Source organism: Bacillus rossius, chromosome 10 (genome assembly GCF_032445375.1).
Source record: "Bacillus rossius redtenbacheri isolate Brsri chromosome 10, Brsri_v3, whole genome shotgun sequence".
NCBI lineage: Eukaryota > Metazoa > Arthropoda > Insecta > Phasmatodea > Bacillidae > Bacillus > Bacillus rossius.
This window is the reverse complement of record NC_086337.1, coordinates 10,229,179-10,249,103: the sequence shown is the minus strand read 5'-3', so window position 1 is coordinate 10,249,103 and position 19,925 is coordinate 10,229,179. Positions and strand designations below refer to the sequence as shown.

Sequence of the window (19,925 nt, the reverse complement as noted above, 5' to 3'; positions counted from 1 at the left end):
GAAGGGCTTCCCTCACGTCATCTACGCCCGCATCTGGCGCTGGCCCGACCTGCACAAGAACGAGCTGAAGTGATGTGCGATGTGTGGTCGTTGCTGTGTGATGTGTGGTCGTCGCTGTGTGTTGCTGCGAGGCTCCAGTGTCTCTGTGGTGCCGCAGGTGGCCGGCAGGAAGGGCTTCCCTCACGTCATCTACGCCCGCATCTGGCGCTGGCCCGACCTGCACAAGAACGAGCTGAAGTGATGTGCGATGTGTGGTCGTTGCTGTGTGATGTGTGGTCGTCGCTGTGTGTTGCTGCGAGGCTCCAGTGTCTCTGTGGTGCCGCAGGTGGCCGGCAGGAAGGGCTTCCCTCACGTCATCTACGCCCGCATCTGGCGCTGGCCCGACCTGCACAAGAACGAGCTGAAGTGATGTGCGATGTGTGGTCGTTGCTGTGTGATGTGTGGTCGTCGCTGTGTGTTGCTGCGAGGCTCCAGTGTCTCTGTGGTGCCGCAGGTGGCCGGCAGGAAGGGCTTCCCTCACGTCATCTACGCCCGCGTCTGGCGCTGGCCCGACCTGCACAAGAACGAGCTGAAGTGATGTGCGATGTGTGGTCGTTGCTGTGTGATGTGTGGTCGTCGCTGTGTGTTGCTGCGAGGCTCCAGTGTCTCTGTGGTGCCGCAGGTGGCCGGCAGGAAGGGCTTCCCTCACGTCATCTACGCCCGCATCTGGCGCTGGCCCGACCTGCACAAGAACGAGCTGAAGTGATGTGCGATGTGTGGTCGTTGCTGTGTGATGTGTGGTCGTCGCTGTGTGTTGCTGCGAGGCTCCAGTGTCTCTGTGGTGCCGCAGGTGGCCGGCAGGAAGGGCTTCCCTTACGTCATCTACGCCTGCATCTGGCGCTGGCCCGACCTGCACAAGAACGAGCTGAAGTGATGTGCGATGTGTGGTCGTTGCTGTGTGATGTGTGGTCGTCGCTGTGTGTTGCTGCGAGGCTCCAGTGTCTCTGTGGTGCCGCAGGTGGCCGGCGGGAAGGGCTTCCCTCACGTCATCTACGCCTGCATCTGGCGCTGGCCCGACCTGCACAAGAACGAGCTGAAGTGATGTGCGATGTGTGGTCGTTGCTGTGTGATGTGTGGTCGTCGCTGTGTGTTGCTGCGAGGCTCCAGTGTCTCTGTGGTGCCGCAGGTGGCCGGCAGGAAGGGCTTCCCTCACGTCATCTACGCCCGCATCTGGCGCTGGCCCGACCTGCACAAGAACGAGCTGAAGTGATGTGCGATGTGTGGTCGTTGCTGTGTGATGTGTGGTCGTCGCTGTGTGTTGCTGCGAGGCTCCAGTGTCTCTGTGGTGCCGCAGGTGGCCGGCAGGAAGGGCTTCCCTCACGTCATCTACGCCTGCATCTGGCGCTGGCCCGACCTGCACAAGAACGAGCTGAAGTGATGTGCGATGTGTGGTCGTTGCTGTGTGATGTGTGGTCGTCGCTGTGTGTTGCTGCGAGGCTCCAGTGTCTCTGTGGTGCCGCAGGTGGCCGGCAGGAAGGGCTTCCCTCACGTCATCTACGCCCGCATCTGGCGCTGGCCCGACCTGCACAAGAACGAGCTGAAGTGATGTGCGATGTGTGGTCGTTGCTGTGTGATGTGTGGTCGTCGCTGTGTGTTGCTGCGAGGCTCCAGTGTCTCTGTGGTGCCGCAGGTGGCCGGCAGGAAGGGCTTCCCTCACGTCATCTACGCCCGCATCTGGCGCTGGCCCGACCTGCACAAGAACGAGCTGAAGTGATGTGCGATGTGTGGTCGTTGCTGTGTGATGTGTGGTCGTCGCTGTGTGTTGCTGCGAGGCTCCAGTGTCTCTGTGGTGCCGCAGGTGGCCGGCAGGAAGGGCTTCCCTCACGTCATCTACGCCCGCATCTGGCGCTGGCCCCTACCTGCACAAGAACGAGCTGAAGTGATGTGCGATGTGTGGTCGTTGCTGTGTGATGTGTGGTCGTCGCTGTGTGTTGCTGCGAGGCTCCAGTGTCTCTGTGGTGCCGCAGGTGGCCGGCAGGAAGGGCTTCCCTCACGTCATCTACGCCCGCATCTGGCGCTGGCCCGACCTGCACAAGAACGAGCTGAAGCACGTCAAGTACTGCCAGTTCGCCTTCGACCTCAAGTGTGACTCTGTGTGTGTCAACCCCTACCACTACGAGCGGGTCGTCTCGCCAGGCATAGGTGAGGCTCCTCGCTGGTTGGCGCTGGGTATTCTTGTTTCATCACGTGTGCACAATATTACAACATTAAACTTAAAATGTTTAGCCATGTGACATTTTGATTTAAAGATCATATTACTGTATATAAATTTCTTAGTGATTTTGATAAATCTTCATTTCCTTTGATTATTTACCACAATTGCTAATTTGGCTATGTCTTTTTTCCCCAACACGCCAGATTTATTTATTTTAATTTTATTTTGATGTAAAGTGTTCTCTTAAGAAAAGTTTTTTTGGTGTGCAGAAAACTGGTATAACAATTTCAATTTGCACTTCTTTACTATAATCAGCCTCTGTGTATAATTGTACAAAGAAAAAAAAACCTTTTTGTCATAAGTGTTAAATTTTTTCTTTCTGTAGTATTTGTCTATTGGTTGACAACTGTATAAATTTACAGATGCCAAAACCAACAAAAATTATCATCCTTTAGTTTCAGTGACAGTTTGTACTTCAGAATAATTTCAGTTGTGGTCTGTAATTTAATTGCTTATCTTTCCCTGCATCCACAGTAACAATATGTACTGTGTCTGATAGGACTAATCACCACCAGTTATAACCTTAATGTGAGTAGGTATGTGGTTTGACATTCACTGTCCCAGCCATCCAACACACTTCTCGTTTAGCATGGTCATATAGATAGGTCTGGCAACTGACTATTCTTTGCTATGGCGTGTTTTGTCAGCTTAGTGAAGCTGGCGGCTGCCCGCAAACTAACTGCGCTAGTAGTAGTTCAACCCATCATTAACATTGTATTAAATAGGAGTTTAATATAAAATATGATATTATTCCTGATTGGCTCAATTTTTGAAATTTTTTCCCGGATTACTTTGGTTTTCTTTTATTCGTTTGTGTGCTTGGTAAATGCCTAATCTTTCAAATGCCTTATAATTTTCCCACATTTGTTAGTTAAGTTGAAGTGATGAAAGAGAATGCCTCGCTCTTGTATTGCACCTGCTGTAATGAAGGTTACAGCTGAAAACCGTCAAATTTGATCATTTTTATACCTACCTAACGACCCGGTTAAAAAAATAATAATGGCAAGCTGCAAAAACCAGGAAAATTTAGAGTTGAAATCCTACTATGGGAAGGGTCCGAGTCGGGGCTCACTGATTCAGTCTATACTGTGTGAGTAGCAACAGGTAGGTGTCCCTCTCAACGTCCTGAAATATCTTACGTGAGTGGGCCCTAGGAAGCGAGAAATAGCTCTTTACAGATTTTAAAGTATATTTATAGAACTTTTTTTTTCCTCCAGAAATTAAGTCAGTGGCTTGGTGCAGTGGTCAAACGCTTGGTTTTCAAATTTTGGGACTTGGGTTTCATTCACACTGGGAAATATTTGTGTATTTTTTTATTTTTCTCAATATTACGCTTTTAATTACACAAATTAAATATATTTAAACAGTTTAATGTATATATATATAAATTAATATATTCAATTTAGTAAAGTTTACTGTAATTTAGTTAATATATTTAAACAGGACTTGTTTGATACATTTTTGTATTGTATTTAGTTAACAACGTTTTGTTGTCGTTATATCGCCATTAAATCCTTTTGTGCATTCAGTTTTTTCTAATCCCCTGTAGTTGGCCATTACTACACCTTTTTCTCTACAGTTGTAAACAGCATCTCACCAAGTGTCTGCAGTGATTTGTCACAAAATATTATTAAATTGGAAAATGGAAAAAAATTTAAAGTTTCTTCTGATAATAAATAAAAACCAGAATATATAATTACTTGCTAGATTTTTTAAATATTTATTTTATTTCAAAAACTCATCCAATCATGTAATTTAACTGTTTAAATATATTTATATTTTGTAATTTAAAGTTTAATTTCGGGAGAAATAAAAAAATTAAAATTTGAAGAAGAAAAAATTGTACTCATTCCCTGAAAAAAAATTATAAAATTTAACTTCAATAAAACAAATGATTAAAGGTGACATATGCCAATAAGTGGCACAGTTAAGGCATCGTGCATAATTTAATTGAACCCTGAAAGTTTGTACAGAGCGGACGGGTGATGTCCGGTGGGTTGCAGACCTGTCGGGGCTGTCGCTGCAGGCGGGGCCCGGCCGGCTGGTCAAGGACGAGTACACGGCGGGGGTGGGCGGTGCGCCCGCCGGCATGGAGGTGGACGGGGAGGTGCGTGTCAGCACGGCACACGCCGCCGCCCCCCAGACCGTGCAGCACCACCCCCCGCCCGCACCCCCACCGCCCCAGTCCTCTGGTAAATACCTGTTACCACTCACCTTAAAGTATACACAACATCGCAAATTACACATATCTTTAATTCTGTGTCAAAATTAAATCAGTTGTCATACTCATGGTTAAATTTTATTCAGGGTAGCCCATTTTTAAATTTGTTATTGTGTTTGCCGTCTTCTGTTTTCAATCTCCTTAAGTTCAAATTAATCTAGCCTATATTCAGTGGTGTCTCAGATTCTAAATTACCTTATTCTTGAGATGGCCTTTTATTTGAGACTGTCTTATGTATGTAATCTCGTTTTATTTTAAAATCTACTTTTAAAATTGAATTATTTTCGAAGTTATCCTATTTTAATTTTGGTCTTATTGTCACGTTTTAGAATTTTTTAAAGTACCGCCTAATTCAAATTGTAAAGTATTCCATGGTTCGCAGCCACGGGGGCACAACTCGGTGGCAGTGAGCGCTTGTTGTGCTGATGCACCACTGTCTTACGTGTGGTGTTGTCACAGCTTTGCGCCTGGTGTCCGAGCCTGGCCGTGACGTTTGGCAAGGCGGGACTGAAATGTTGTGGAAAGTGTGGCAGAGGCTTCTTAAGGCAGTGCTAGCTGTGAGCGGGCTCAGCATCCCGTGGAAACGAGTCTGTAGGGTTCGCAGTCTAGAGTGCCAGGCGCAACGTCATTGAAGTTCTCCCGGGTCAGGAGGGATCCTTAGTAACTTGGCAGAAGGAAATCGTCACTATTCAGATTCACAAGGAAATGAATAAGTGTAAGTCCCTAAGGAGACTACCTCATTAGAGGAAGAGTAATTAGTAATTTATTTATTTTTCTTGGGGTGCTATTATAATTTTAACTACTTGGAAGTTGATTATACTGTAAATATTATTCGTAAATTTCATGATTCCAGATAGTAATTTTTTTTTAATGAGAAGACTGAATTGTGAATAGAAGTATTTTGATTGTTTATAATAAATGTTTATTGTTCTTGAATCTAGTGTTAAATTATTTTTACGGAAGCCTTAGCTTGAGTGTTATCTCCTAACAAACATCCTGTAGGGGATGTTGAATTTAGTTAAGCTGTTTTTACTTCAGTCTCACATTTGTATGATGATTACAGAATAATAAGTTACCAAATGCTCTAGAGTTACGTTTTGTCCCTAAATTAAAAGAACTGATGAAGGTCACCTATTATTATTAAAGAATTCCATTAGTTTTCCATTTATTTTGACTCCTACCACTAACATATAGTTGAGGTCGAGGTGGTCATACTTCAAATATCTGTCAGTCAATGTCTTTTTTCAGAGTCATATTGTTGTTGTGGACAGATACTTATTAAATCATGTTATGTAGCTCTTGAATTTTTGTCCCAGTTCTAAACTTCAACCTGTTATTAATTTACAAGCTTTTGAAAATCTTTTTTTTTTGTATAAATTAATTAGCATGCAACGCACATCCCCTTCGGTAACCATTTTATTCAAACATTACACCAAAGATCAATTTATGGTGGTAGTATTCTAAATTATTTTGCTTCTAATATTGCATTATTTTGCTATTGTTTTTTAGAATAGGTATTTTATAAAATAATTTTAGTTAATTGTTTATAAAGGATTTTTATACTAAAAAAGTCCTTAGTTTTTATCAGGGCTGGCTGGTTTAAACAATAAACAAAGTGTTTTTTTTTATAAAAACCAAATGGTTTTTTAAATAATATATTTTTAAATAGAATATTGTACTTTTTTGTAATGGAAGGTCTGATTCCACTCTAATAGCAACAACAGTTAGCTCATTAATGTTTCTTTTCTTGTGATTTACAGGAACAAAAAATTATATATACTAATCAAGATCTTATCATTTAAATTATCTGGAAAAGTTGTAAATTATACCCAGTTAAATACATACTCCTGTAAAATTTAATTAATTAGTGAATTGTAGACAGAGTGTAAAAAAGAGAGGAAATATATTTATTATTAAAAAAAATGCTATTCTATGGAGAATACTCTTCCTTTGGGGAAATACCCTGTCTGTGGTTAAGTCGCAGTCAGATGTGCAGATTTGCCGGACTTCAGTTCACAGACGTTATAACTATTCTGGTTCAACATGAGTGGCAGAAAGCGGGATGTTGTATGGCTTTCATTTGAATACGCTGAGAACCAACATAATTAATATAAGAAAAAAACCTGTTTTTTAAAAAAAAAAAACTGTTTTTTTTTTTTTTTCCAAATTTAGTTTTTCTGTACATAAAGGCAAATTTTTATGTCAGTTGTAGCATGTACTGAAGCCATGAAGGAATGTGGTTTACAGTTGTAGATTAACTATTTGTATGTAGCCTTCATATTAAAGTTTGTTGTTTTTAGTATATCATTCATAAAATCAATAAAAATTAAGTTTCCCAAAGCCCTGAAAAAAAAAACTCAGGTTTCTGTGGTTTTGTGAAAATCTAATTTTTATTGAGATAATGAATGATACTTTAAAAATAAAGCATTTTAAGATAAAGGCTACATACATATTAACTGTTAATCTAAAACTACATGATTTCATGCTTTTAGTATATGCTAGGAATGACAAAAATGTTACTTTAAGTAAATAAGAAATAAATGAGGACTTGTTTCATAGAAAAAACATTCATAAATAATTAAATATGGTTATACACCAATCCTTCACTTAGCACGACTAATGTGTTCCTAAAAATTTTTGTGTTATTCAAAATCGCTTAAAGTCGGCTGGTTAGCTTGCATGTCGCGTAGCTATCCACGAACTTTCCAAACCATTCTTCACTGGCAGCGAAACCGATATTACTGTCTGGATATTTACACATTCATTTTTCAAAAATTAAAATGCTTATTCGCATATCACGGCTTGGTTCACACCATTCCTGTCAGGCCTGTAATTTTTTTTTTCATTGCACCATTCATTTGACAACTTTTTCCATGTGAATCATCTGTTCATTTCTGTTCTGGTATCTAATGTCAAATATATTCCCGATAGTACAACCAACAGCATCATACTTTATATATAGAGTCCTTATTTTGTATGATTGTGTGCACAGTTGGCTGCTTAAAATTAAAGTGCAACTGAAGCAGCCTTCAGTTTTGCACATTCTGCACGCCGTAATACTCCTATTTTTGTCTCAACTACTTGAACACAGTGTATTACGCTCTAACTTGGAAGCCGTTGCTTTGTGTTTTTGCACGTGAGTTCCCTGCCACTGGCTAGACTGAAGTTCATCACAGCCCGGTCTGTGGCCGGACGACAACGGCACGGCACGGCGGCATACGCGCGGATGTAATATCATTTTATCCTTTACACTCAATTGCAGCAACTGAACTTGCCATAGTTGATGTTTGTACAACAGCCGATAGCATAGTCACATGCGTGTGCATCTCGTCCCCCCTCGTAGAGCTAACTGTGTTGTTCACTGCAGACTTCGTGGCATCTTGCCTTTTTTCTTTTCTTATGGCAATTTTGTGCTAACTGAAATTTACAGATGTGCTATTCAAGACTAGGGCAGTATAATTAACATCATGCTAAATGAATTTGCGTAATTTGAAGACGTGCTAAGTGAGTGTACTATGAATTTAAGTCATGTGCAAAAACATGAAATAATATGTATAAAATAATGTAGGATACTACCCCCGTATCAGCATTCTCACTTACTCAATACAACTCACAAAATAACTCAAAAAATACAACTTACTTAATACAAATCCTATCTTTCTTTTAAAGTACAGCAATGTACCAGTATAAAATGAAAAAATTATTGCATATTTAATTACTCTTGATAACCATTTCCAATACATTCAAATTCATATATACTAATGTATTAAGATCTCATGAACTTTGAATGTATTATTGTGTTATTGTTTAAGAATTATATTCAGGTTTTATAATATGCACTCTTTTATTGTTACTGTTAATGGTATGATTTGATTAGTATTGAAGACTGGACCCAACCTGTCCCTGTTAATGGTCCTGTAATCCAGGAGGGATATAGCCTTCAGGCTGTGACGGAGGCCTGCAAGTAGAAACATTCAGGGCTTCAGAAGTGCTCAGTTAACGTGTATAGTTGTATGGACTCTGAGCTTGAATAGTTGGTAGCACTTTGCTTATTGTCAGCTCTATGCACGGCACTGTTGCACGGCACCGGTTGTTGATTGCTCGTAGTGTTGTGTTTTTTTAGGGGTGTATGAAGCTTCAGAAGGTTAGTGGCAAAGACAATTCTTATTTTCTTTGAATTCTTCTTCAGGAAAAAGTAAAAAACTTCACAGATTCCAAAGAATTTTTATCAAAACAAATTGCATTAAGAGTTGGATTTGAGGCCTGTTTGGAGTTAACAAATAAGATCCAGAACACGTTTCAGCGAACTGCAGTTTTTTGTAAAAAGAAAACCACTCTAGCAGTAAAAATTTAATTCTAACTGTTAGCACGTTTTCCAGGTTCATTATACAACCCCCTCTCCCACGCCTACAATTTTTTTAGAGTAGTAATTGCTACCGGTGATGTTTATATGACAGCTCCAACATTTCTTATCTTCTGTCTACCTAACAAAAAAAAGGCTTCACTTACTTCAAGGAGGCAAAATAACCTTTGGCACCTTCCACACAAGCACACAGGCATTGGAAGAAATGTACCTGCTAAACTTTTCTAAACTGTGTTGAAGGTAGGGTGAGTCATTTTTGGTAAATGTTTCAGCAAACATTTAGACTGACAGCTGGATATTCTTATAAAATTAACAAAATAAATACTGTTACATGATTAGCTATTTGGTGACAATATTAAGCTATCAAAGTTTAAAGGTTTGCCGAACCATTGGTTAGAAAAGTCTCACCGTATCATCAACAGAGTCTATCTTCTCTTTTCCTACCCATAATATTAATAAAAAAATAAAACACATAAATTTTGAATACAATACTTGTGTGATGAACCTGGTTAAGTCTTTACCTTCTGACAAGAGAGGCTATCTCCCAATCATATGTCTTATCTGAAGGTGACAGATTGTGATAACAAAGATCAGTCTTGCACAGCAATTATTTTGGTCATACAGTAGAATCCCGCCGATGCGACCCCCCTCTGATGCGTCCATTCCGTTTATACGACCGTTTTTTGAGAAACCGTGAAAAATTTGAGCAGAGAAAGTAGAAAATTTGAGTAAAATCGGCTGAAAAACAAGTCTGTTACACTTTGTTGGGCGCTATGTGTTCACTTTATCTTGGCGAGCGCTGTACTGCAAGCAGGCAGGCATACAAAAGATGGCTAAAAATAGATACCACCCCTCTAAACTGTCCATGCTAGCCAATACCGGTAAACTGCGCATATCACCTGATAGCATCTACGCGTGCGTCTATTGCCGTCCCGGTCCCGTGCCTTTGTCTTGCGACTGGTTAGTGTGATGTGATCTTGCCAGCTGCATCTCAGGTGTCACTGGCCACACAAAGCTGTGTTCACTGTGTTAACGACGTCGCCAGGTGTTTGGTTCTCGGCTATTTTTCTATAACATCGCTGACTTCGCACATGTGCAGCTAAACAAAAAAAATTGCATAGAATTATGCTATACACCTCGGACTTGCATACCCTGAACAATGGGTTCTGATAAATACTCGCGCTAAGTGAACTCGCGTCACGCGAGTTCGGCTATGCTAGCCGGCTGGTGGTTATTTTCGTTCAAAACGCGGCGATGGAACTTGTGTGGATCAGGTAGAAAACATTCGGCTATAAATGAAAGATATAAGAACAATGCTATCCTGAAATGCTGTGACATGTTTTTGGAGTAGATAATCACAGCGACAGACCGACAGGATGCGCTCCCGACCTTGCCGTCAGCGATGTTTCACACCGTAATAAAAACACCACAATTTCTTTTAAAAAACAAAAATTTTTATTACATAAATTCTACACTACTACTAGTACAAAAAAACACAGACAAATTTCTAAAGTCTTGTGGATTTCTCGATTTCTTCATCTGCCACCCACGAATTACAGTAAAACCTTTTCGTTGCGACCCTATTTATTGCGACCACCTCTCTATTACAACCTGATTTCGAGGAACAGTGAAAAAATTGCCAAAAATCCGAAGAAAATCGGACAGAAAATAAGTTTCTTGTGGTGAGTAGCATTTTACTGCGTTTCTCTTGGCGAGTGCCAACTTGTTTTAACTGCCGCAGCGATGTCTATTTTGACAGCTCAAGCAATTATCTTTTCCCGTGGGTTGATAGAAAAAGGTCGCTTCACCCAGCATAAAAAAAAAGCTACGCCACTTATTCCCCACGCAGGAAACACACTGGCTGCCGTCTGTCTCCCCCGCATTTATCTTTCTTCTAACATTCCACGTCTCCCTCTCGCGCGAGCAATAACGAAGCGACCACGCATTTGGCCGTTTTATGCTTTGTTTGGTGACAGCAGCTTGATTTTATTCGGTATATTGCTTTTCATAGGACCCTTGCTATTAAAATACATTTACAGTAGAATCCCGCCGATGCGACCCCCCTCTGATGCGTCCATTCCGTTTATACGACCGATTTTTGAGGAACCGTGAAAAATTTGAGCAGAGAAAGTCGAAAATTTGAGTAAATTCGGCTGAAAAACAAGTCTGTTACACTTTGTTGGGCGCTGTGTGTTCACATTTATCTTGGCGAGCGCTGTACTGTAAGCAGGCAGGCATACAAAAGACTGCTAAAAATAGATACCAACTTTCTAGACTGTCCACGCTAGCCAATACCGGTAAACTGCGCATCACCTGATAGCATCTGCGCGCGCGTCTATTGCCATCCCTGTCCCGTGCCGAAGCATAGAAAACGGAGATTAGTATAGAAGCGCGACTCTCACGCCGGAAAGTATAACTATCTTTACCGGCTAATGTTATGCCATCTAGCGGATGGCAACAGAACCTCTTCGAGCAGAAACGCAACGGCGGAGGCTTGGCGGGTAGTTCAAATGTAATTCTATTAGATATAATAAAAAAGTGGAATTACTTCCCCCCCCCCTAAATTACTAATATATAAATAATCTTAGATAAATTTAAATATAGGTCCAACTATAATTACATATATCTGTATTTCAGCATTTACAAATTTTATATATATATATATATCTTTTATGTTTTATGTTTTAAGTTGAAAAGATTTAAAAAAAAAATGCATACAAGTTAACTTAAAACTGTGAATGCTCATCCATTTAAATGTATGGTTAAATTTAATACACAGGTTCTAGTATAACGCTCTACGTAATTACTTTGTACTTACCTATTTGCCATTATCAAAGTGTGTAACTGTAATGCATTAATTTACAAAACATTAGCTATTTGGGGGGGGGGGGGGGGACGAATGGTAAAACAATGAATCCACATTAAAAATTATCAAAAATATGTCTTAAACTGGACCCTATCCTCTATTACCCTTCTCAAGAATTAGTTTTTAGAAGTAATTGTGTAGGGTTGTCAAATGAAAGAATACACTACAGGTGATAGTGTCATTGTTTTATTGATTTCAAATTATTATATTTCATATATGTATACAAATAAAAATAAAATAAAACACTTCACAAACACTTGCATCACAAAAACTTCCTTATGTCACAGCCAACAGGCATACGTAGATTTCAAAGTAACTAGTTCCTTGTGAAATATTTTTTAACTTCTATAAACTCCTTGATCATTTTAAGAACTTAATGTATCCAATATAAATACCTATCTATTCGTCAATATTAAAAAAATTATCCATTTAACATATTCCATGCAGCGAAAATATTGTCAATGTTTTTAACTGAATGCATCCAGGAATGAATGTCTTAAAATAATTTCATAATATGCCTACTATGGTAGTCATGCAATTATTTTTGAACTTCAAACACTGTTTTCCATCTCTTGCTCACTAATGTCATATAAATTTTTTTCGGACATGAATGTAAGGTAATCTTGATATGGTTATTAATAAATTCCAACAAATTTGATACTAAAAAAGGTTTAACTGTGTTTTTTTTTTTTTCAAGATCAACCCCTGTTTTATTGGCAACAGTTTGTTTCATCAAAAATATTTTCAACCAAAGGTTTTAGATAAAATTTAGTAATTTTTACAATAAATTATAGTGAACTTGAAAGTCAGCATATTTAAAAAAAGCAATGACATTTTGTTTTTCTACCTTTGTTATTTTGATCCCTTTAAATAATGGTTTGTGTTATAAAAAATTGTTTCAGACAAATGTTTTAAGGTAACATTATTAGATTTAACAATATTTTGAACGGATTTGAAAGTATACCACTATGGGAGTTATGATTTTTTTTTAAATGCTACCCCATCATTTTACAATCCCTTACAAAATTAGTACTTTAAATGAAACATTGTTTCAGGCAAAGCTTTTAGATAAAATTCATAAGATTAATACACAATTTGTACGAATTCGATGTTGTAACTTCGAAGGGAGTTACCTTTTTTTTATCCTACAACCCTTGTTTATTCTACCCCTTGGAGTAACGGTTGGTCATTAAAAATTATTTCAGACGAAAGTTATAGATGATTTAATGTTTCATAATAAACAACGGAATTGATAGTGTAGATCTTAAGGAATTATGATTTTTTTAAATTCTACCCGTTTGTTTTTACAAACCCTTGCAGCAATAGTTCATCCGACCAAAAATCACTCCAGACAAAAGTTTTAGATAAAAATTATAAGATTAATACACAATTCATTCGAATTTTATGTTGTGCCTACGAAAGACGTTATAGATTTTGCTTGTCCAACAACCCTTGTTTTTTCAACTCAACTCTTTGCAGTTGTGGTTGATTGAATAAAAAATTTTTCAGACAAAATATGTATATGATAATTTAAAGTGTCACAATAAAAAAGAACGGATTTAACAGTATAGACGGTACATTAACTATAATTTTTTGTAAATTCTACCCCTTTATTTTTTCAACATCCTGCAAGAATAGTTCGCCTGTCAAAAATTTGTTTCAGACAAAGGTTTTGGATAAAAATTATAAGAATTACAAATAATTTGAACGGATTTCATAGTGTAGCTCCTGAGGGAGTTATGAATTTTTTTTAATTTTAACCCTAATTTTTTCAACCCTTGCATTAATAACTCACCTAATAAAAAATTGAGATGCTAAAGTTTTGGATAAAAATTGTAAAAAAAAATACATTATTTGTACAAATTCAAAATGATGTCTACAAAAAGAGATGATTTTTTTTTGCCTGCCAACCCTTGTTTTTTCAACCTTTTCAGTTATGTTTGGTCATATCAAAAAATATAAAAAAAAAAAAAAATTTGTATTACTCCTACAAGTTTTAATATGGTCAAACGGATGTAGTATTTTCAATATTACGGGGATATATATATATATATATATATATATATATATATATATATATATATATATATATATATATATATATATATATATATAGTTCTATGTATGTATATATGTTTTTTTTTAAAAAAACCTACCCCATTTCCAGCCCTTTGGTCGGATATTTCCCATTAACGAACTGAACCGATATATTCTAAATTTAGATTTTATGTATCAGTTTGGGATTGATATTGGAAAAATTATGAGTTATCGTGTCAACAAGAAAGTGATTATATATATATATATATATATATATATAACTTTTGAATTGACGGGGGTTTTGAGGTCTATGGACCAAGAAGCGAAAAATTATAAAAATTTTCAGAAGTCGCACCATGGTAACGACTACAATAGGTAGTATTTCTTTGAAATCTTCCTAAAATCCATAGTAACAAATGATGTACCATATTGCAACAAAACAAACACTAGTCAAGCTTAAAATAGTAACACTGATTAATAACATTTACTATTTACATTACCAATAGCTCCCACAATATTATAGAAAATGGTACCTACAGAATAAAACAAACTGATTAAATTGAATTTTAAAAGGGGGGCCAATTTCTCTGAGAAATAATATGACAGGAAATTCTGCACTAACAAATAACAAACAGGTATAGGGAACAGCACAACAGATGATTCATTAAAATTCACAATAGGCCACTCCAGCACATACAAATAGTGAATGAAACAAAATATGAAATTAATAAAAAAATGTTCCAAAGCTATTCCGAAAGTTGCCGTTACGTTGGACACTAGTCAAGTTGAATGAAGTTTAAGACTACTTTATCATCCGTGGAAATGAGGCTGTTGAAACAGTCAACTGTGCTGAATTTCTCAGCCAGCAGCACTCTTGCCCTGAAAGACTTGACTTTCTTGTCCAGAAGTTTTGAAATCTTCTTCAATTTCTGAGCCTCGCCAAATAACTTGCTGGCTTTGGGACTGTGTTCATGCTTTCTTGTCACACCAACTTATTTCAGAAGGCTACTTCTGCTTGATGTAACTGAAAACAAATTAATACAATACCATCATCTACCAATCATGTGTTTTCCTGAATTGAACACACAACACAGTACACGCTAACAGTAGTATTAAATATTAAAGTGGAGAAAGAGAAGGATAATTCATAGGAAAAGTGAGATAGAAAATTTATGAAACCAAGATTTTGATGTTGTAGAGAAAAGCAAATAAGTGAAACCTCATTGAGTGACCTCAATAATTCAAATTTCACAGTGTTCATCAAAATGCCTTGATAAATATTTGTTTGTATTATAATGTAATATTAAAGTCCACTGGTAAAAATAAGTAATGCTGGTAATAACTATACTTAATTTTCCAATGCAGTGTATGAGATAATGTACATTCTGAGTTTTTGAGATAATTACCTAATTAAATATCTGAATACAAGTATGTATTGAATATGATTATTACAAATTAAAAAAAAAATAGGTTGCCTGAGTTTTGTATCAAACTGGTTTTACTACAATAAAAATTTCACAAATCTGAGTTCAGCATGTAAGTGAAAACTGGGGGACTTAGGTACAGTAGCTGTAACATGTTTAGTACAGCAGTTGACAAAACAGAAAATAAGAAGTTCAAGCAAAACCAAACATACAATCAAACAGACTTTAAAACAATGGGATAAGCAGCTTATAGAAGGATTGAGGAGGAAATTTGAAAGCAGAGAGCTATAAATGACAAATAAACGAATGCAAAGGTTATCTTTTAAAGTTATATTTGAAAAATATATGACTTCAGTATCTGTCCCTTTAAGATTAATTCCCTGTTTAAAGTAGTTTTAAATAATTGTCGGTCACTTAAATGTAAGTTATAAACATTTAAATTTGATACTTCTTGGGTGTTTATATGATCAGTAAGTTCAATTGCAGTGTAAGAACATTACTTTCCTCATGACAACAGATTTCATCTGGTTTTCATACATTTTCCAATACAAATCCTTGACCATAATTGAGATTTTTAACTAATTTATTATAATCATTATTTATTTCTCAGTATTAAAAAATTTCAGTAGTACCTTACCACGAGAGGCTTTCCTCGGAGTTCTCGAGCAGTGTCTCAAACCTCCTGCTGTGTTGTTTCCTGCGCAATGAGTTTGGAATCTGCTTTCTAGGTTTTGGCATGGCTGTTCATTAGAATGTAATGAAAGATTGCAGTCGTCCAGTGGGGTGATTCTTGCAACAAATTGAAACCTATGGGGCATTCCATTGTCACGGGTGGGACACTTGCAGTAAAATTTTATAGTTAAAAGTGTGTAAAACTATCATCCTGTGATGTTTATTTACTCTTCAAGCATATTACATAAAATTATAAACATAGTACTGCAATATGCCTGGTTTAATTTAAAAATGACATTCATTCATACTTAGTTATTAAATATTCAAGCTTTCGTCACGGGTGGGACAAAAAAAAGACAAACCTTCCCACATGTTGGGATGTTTATTATAAATCCTGTGAATATTAGAGGAGTATATGATTTATATGTAGAATTTTGCAAAGGGAAAAGTTTGCTACATACACTGCTACAAAAAGAAACAAGGAAGATTATTAACATTAAACTAAATATGTACTTTAAATTTTTAATGTCACGGGTGGGACATCGTTGTGTCACGGGTGGGACATTTTTGTGGAATGGGCAAAACCTGACTACATAATGCACAGTAAATTCATACACTTAATGTCAAACAAAAAAAAAAAACACATTAGCAACATATTATTCTTGCTCACATATTATATTTTTGAAAAATTCTTTTTTTTTTCTTTGTCCTACTTCACACATTATGCTTTTTCACATACATCAACAACTGCAGGAAATTCGTAGAAAACACTTTTTCTAACTTTCTTCAGTACTGGTGTAGGTAGCACTGAAATAATGCCATCATAGTTAACAAAAGAAATATTATTTTCATTAGTTTTAAACAGTTTCTTGCTGTTGTCAACGAGTCTCAAAAACATTACTTTTACCGAGCAGTCATCTTCAATGGAAGTCTGTGCTATACCAGCATATCTGTATTCTTGATTATTAGTCTTTCTTGAAGTGGCTGTGAATTTAACAAGTAAAAAGGTCCCAACTACTATTTCAGAAACTGAAGAAGGTGGCTTTGCTTGAACTGCAGTCAACTTCATCATTTATTCTGGACTGTCTGGTTCAGAATCAGTGAAGACTTCAGAGACTTCTAGTTTGAAGATTTGACGTTTGATATGTTCAGAATGAAATGTGTGCCCAACAATCAAATATCCATTATTATGACCTTCTAAAAAATGAAGCGACTGTAGCCCCTGTATTGCAATCACATTTTTCCATCGTGCATTTAGCTTTTCTACGTGTTCTTCAATCTCTGATTGAGTGACATGCAATATGTTAACATTTTTTACTGTGGATATTGCTGCTGTTACAAAATCTTCTGAATTTTGCACTTGTAATTTTCGCTGCTTCACTCTGCTCCATACTGCTCTTTTTACCACAGCCCCTACTCCATCTACAGCTCCTTTGCCATGGCAAGTGGCAAAGAAAAACCACTGGCACATGACACCAAAGTCTTCTTTCGTGTGAGTAAGGTTTGACATTGTGTACTTATTCTTAAATTGGGCTGCTGCACCATCAGAAAATATCTTGATGGTATGTAAACTAAATTCCTGGTTTAATAAACTTACAATTCGTTTGAGGTACGCATAAACAGCATACTTGTCGTGATTCAGTGTCTCACACTAGTGCGAAGGTACGTTTTTCTCCATCTGGAAGCCATGCACAAGCAGTAAATATTGTTATCTGCTTGTGGCTCTAATGTGCTGACTGGATTTCGTCTTGATGAACTGCAGAAAAATTTTCGGCAAAATCTATTTGCAAAACAGCCTCACCTGCCTTAAGGGTTTCCTTCATGTTATTAAATGTTTGAGACTGAGTTCGCTTAACAAAAACATGATTCTTGAAGTGGCCCAGCTGTGAATTCAACTTGGAAATAGTTGCTTCAATAGTTCCTTCAATTTCCACTAATTTAGGTCTATTGTCTATTTCAATCCATTCTTTCCAGCTAATCTTGGTATGGAGGTCAACATCATAAATCAGTGAGCTGAAATCTGCTTTGCAACCGTTACATTTACCTGTCATACATGATTCACTTTTTACATCACAGCAAACACACTCTAGAAGTTCCGATGAATTTTTCGGAAAGTCTTTACCTCGCTTACTAAGAGCTTCCACGAGGTACGTGAAGTTTGCATGATATTTACAAACTCAAACGTTATGGGGAATTTCACTTGTTAAAATAACGTGAGCTGGCCGTAATTCATAAAATTTTGAGAGTTTAACTTTCACGTGAGGGTTCTCAGATACAAAGAAGATATATGCTTCTTTCACGGTCATGTTCATGAATTGTTTCTGGTACAATTCCTTTTTTCCCGACTGTGAGTTTTTTACAGACTTAACATCCTTTATGCCTGGAGATTGGTGACTTACATCATCTCTTTCGAAAAATGATTGAATCTGAGCTATTTGCTGTTGTGGCAAAGCATGTTTGGCTGATGTGTTTCTATTTTCATTGTGAGAAAAAATATTTTTAGCTGTTTCAGGGAAACTGTCACATACTAATTTTTTTATTACTACAGTTTTTTTAGTTGGGCTTTTAGGAAGTGAGTTCTTAACTTTTCTCACAGCTTTGCCAAGAGATTGCACACACAAATAAGAGCCCAGGTCTGTCGTATCAATAGGAACACGCAAGTCTTGCTTTATCTTTTGCCTATTTTTCCTTTTCCTTTCAGCTTCCTTACGTCTGTTTGCTGCCTTCAACTTGACTGATTTCATCTCGTTAGCCTTCACATTTTCTCTACGCTTCTTGTCTCTTTCCCTTTCTTTTTCCAAATGTTTATCATAAAGTTTTTGGTCGTCTTTATACTTTTGTCGATGCTTCCGCATTCGCTCAGTTGAGGTTGTTTTTTCCATTTCTAGAAAAGAAAAGTATCTTTGAAACTTGTGCTGTAAAAAGGTACAATTCTTTGAAATTAAAGGTTATTCATAATATTTTTCCAACTTTAAAATATTATTTTTAACTAGCCCTGAATAGTATAAAATGTATCACTTGACTAAGTGCTTCTTTTTTAAATTTCCTAATAACACAAAATTTAGTAACCAATACTACTTAAGTTTAAATAGGCATGTCAATTGAAGTGAGAGGGCACAGCATAAAGAAGCATAGACTCATCACATCAATAGGTTATGAGAATCTTCTAATTTAATAGAAAATATTATCATATGTGTCACGGGTGGGACAAATGAAAAATGAAGAAAATGTTATTGTTAGCATCAACAATTACAAATGAAATTGTCAGATAACAAAGAACTCATGTAAAGGTTTTTGTATGTCCTTTGTTAGTCCTAACCTATAAAAGAGTTTTTTAGTATACAAACTTTTCCATGTATTCTGTCACGGGTGGGACATTGAAAACATGTACATGCAATTTTAAATAATACCATTGATATGCTTACCTTTTCAAATAATCGCTTTGGTGAATTATAAAAAGAACATTTTTAGCACCAACTAAAGTATGTTAGGAGATAAAAGTACAAACAGTTGAGCATATGTAGTGATGCCAACTTTGCACACAAATATCACATGCAAGAACACAATTGCAAACCTGACTTCCTGGAATGAATAACAATAATACAGAGATTATATTACCATATTTATTAAAGGAAAACAAAAATACAACATATTTGCTTGCAATTTCTACAAAAATTGATTGCATGTAATAATTTTCAAAAAATGTTTGCCAGGCTCACTTTCTCATGGAATGACCCCTATATTACTTCACAAGCCTTACCATACTTATATAATGATAAATATATATGCATTTATTCCTTGTGATCTTTGAAAAAGTTGTTCAATGTGAGTAAATGCCGAGACAACAAATGTGGGAAATGTTGGACACAATAATGTTAATCAATGGCCTTTATGTAGAACATTTATTGTGCAGTTATTAATTACTTAGTGAGGATTGCGGGAATTTGACTTTTTGTCTGAAGAATCAAAAAATAAAATATATGTGAATTACAATTGGGGGGGGAACATATCATTATCACCACCATACAAATGACATTATTAGCATTATAAATATTAGCTGACACACAAACATTACTTATTAACATTAT

The 19,925-nt window shown here is 36.9% G+C and overlaps 1 protein-coding gene and 1 long non-coding RNA gene across 7 annotated transcripts in view; one reads left to right on the top strand and one right to left on the bottom strand.

The window, feature by feature from the left end:
• Positions 1 to 19,925, top strand: part of LOC134535773 (mothers against decapentaplegic homolog 4) — a 193,658-nt gene that overhangs the window by 112,393 nt on the left and 61,340 nt on the right. For 3 of the 6 annotated variants that reach the window (XM_063375024.1, XM_063375023.1, XM_063375019.1), the window contains exons 1-2: positions 1,918 to 2,181; positions 4,258 to 4,446. In XM_063375024.1, the coding sequence (XP_063231094.1) occupies positions 1,929 to 2,181; positions 4,258 to 4,446 (442 nt within the window). In that variant the 5' untranslated portion in view covers positions 1,918 to 1,928. Of the gene's footprint in view, positions 1 to 1,916; positions 2,182 to 4,257; positions 4,447 to 19,925 lie in introns of those variants that run through there. The other 3 variants (XM_063375022.1, XM_063375021.1, XM_063375025.1) reach the window with 2 other exon arrangements.
• LOC134535774 (uncharacterized) lies at positions 13,837 to 19,342 on the bottom strand. Its single transcript, XR_010075705.1, has 3 exons — positions 19,263 to 19,342; positions 15,803 to 15,972; positions 13,837 to 14,765 (listed from the first exon to the last, which is right to left on the bottom strand). It is a non-coding gene; the product is annotated as an uncharacterized LOC134535774 (long non-coding RNA).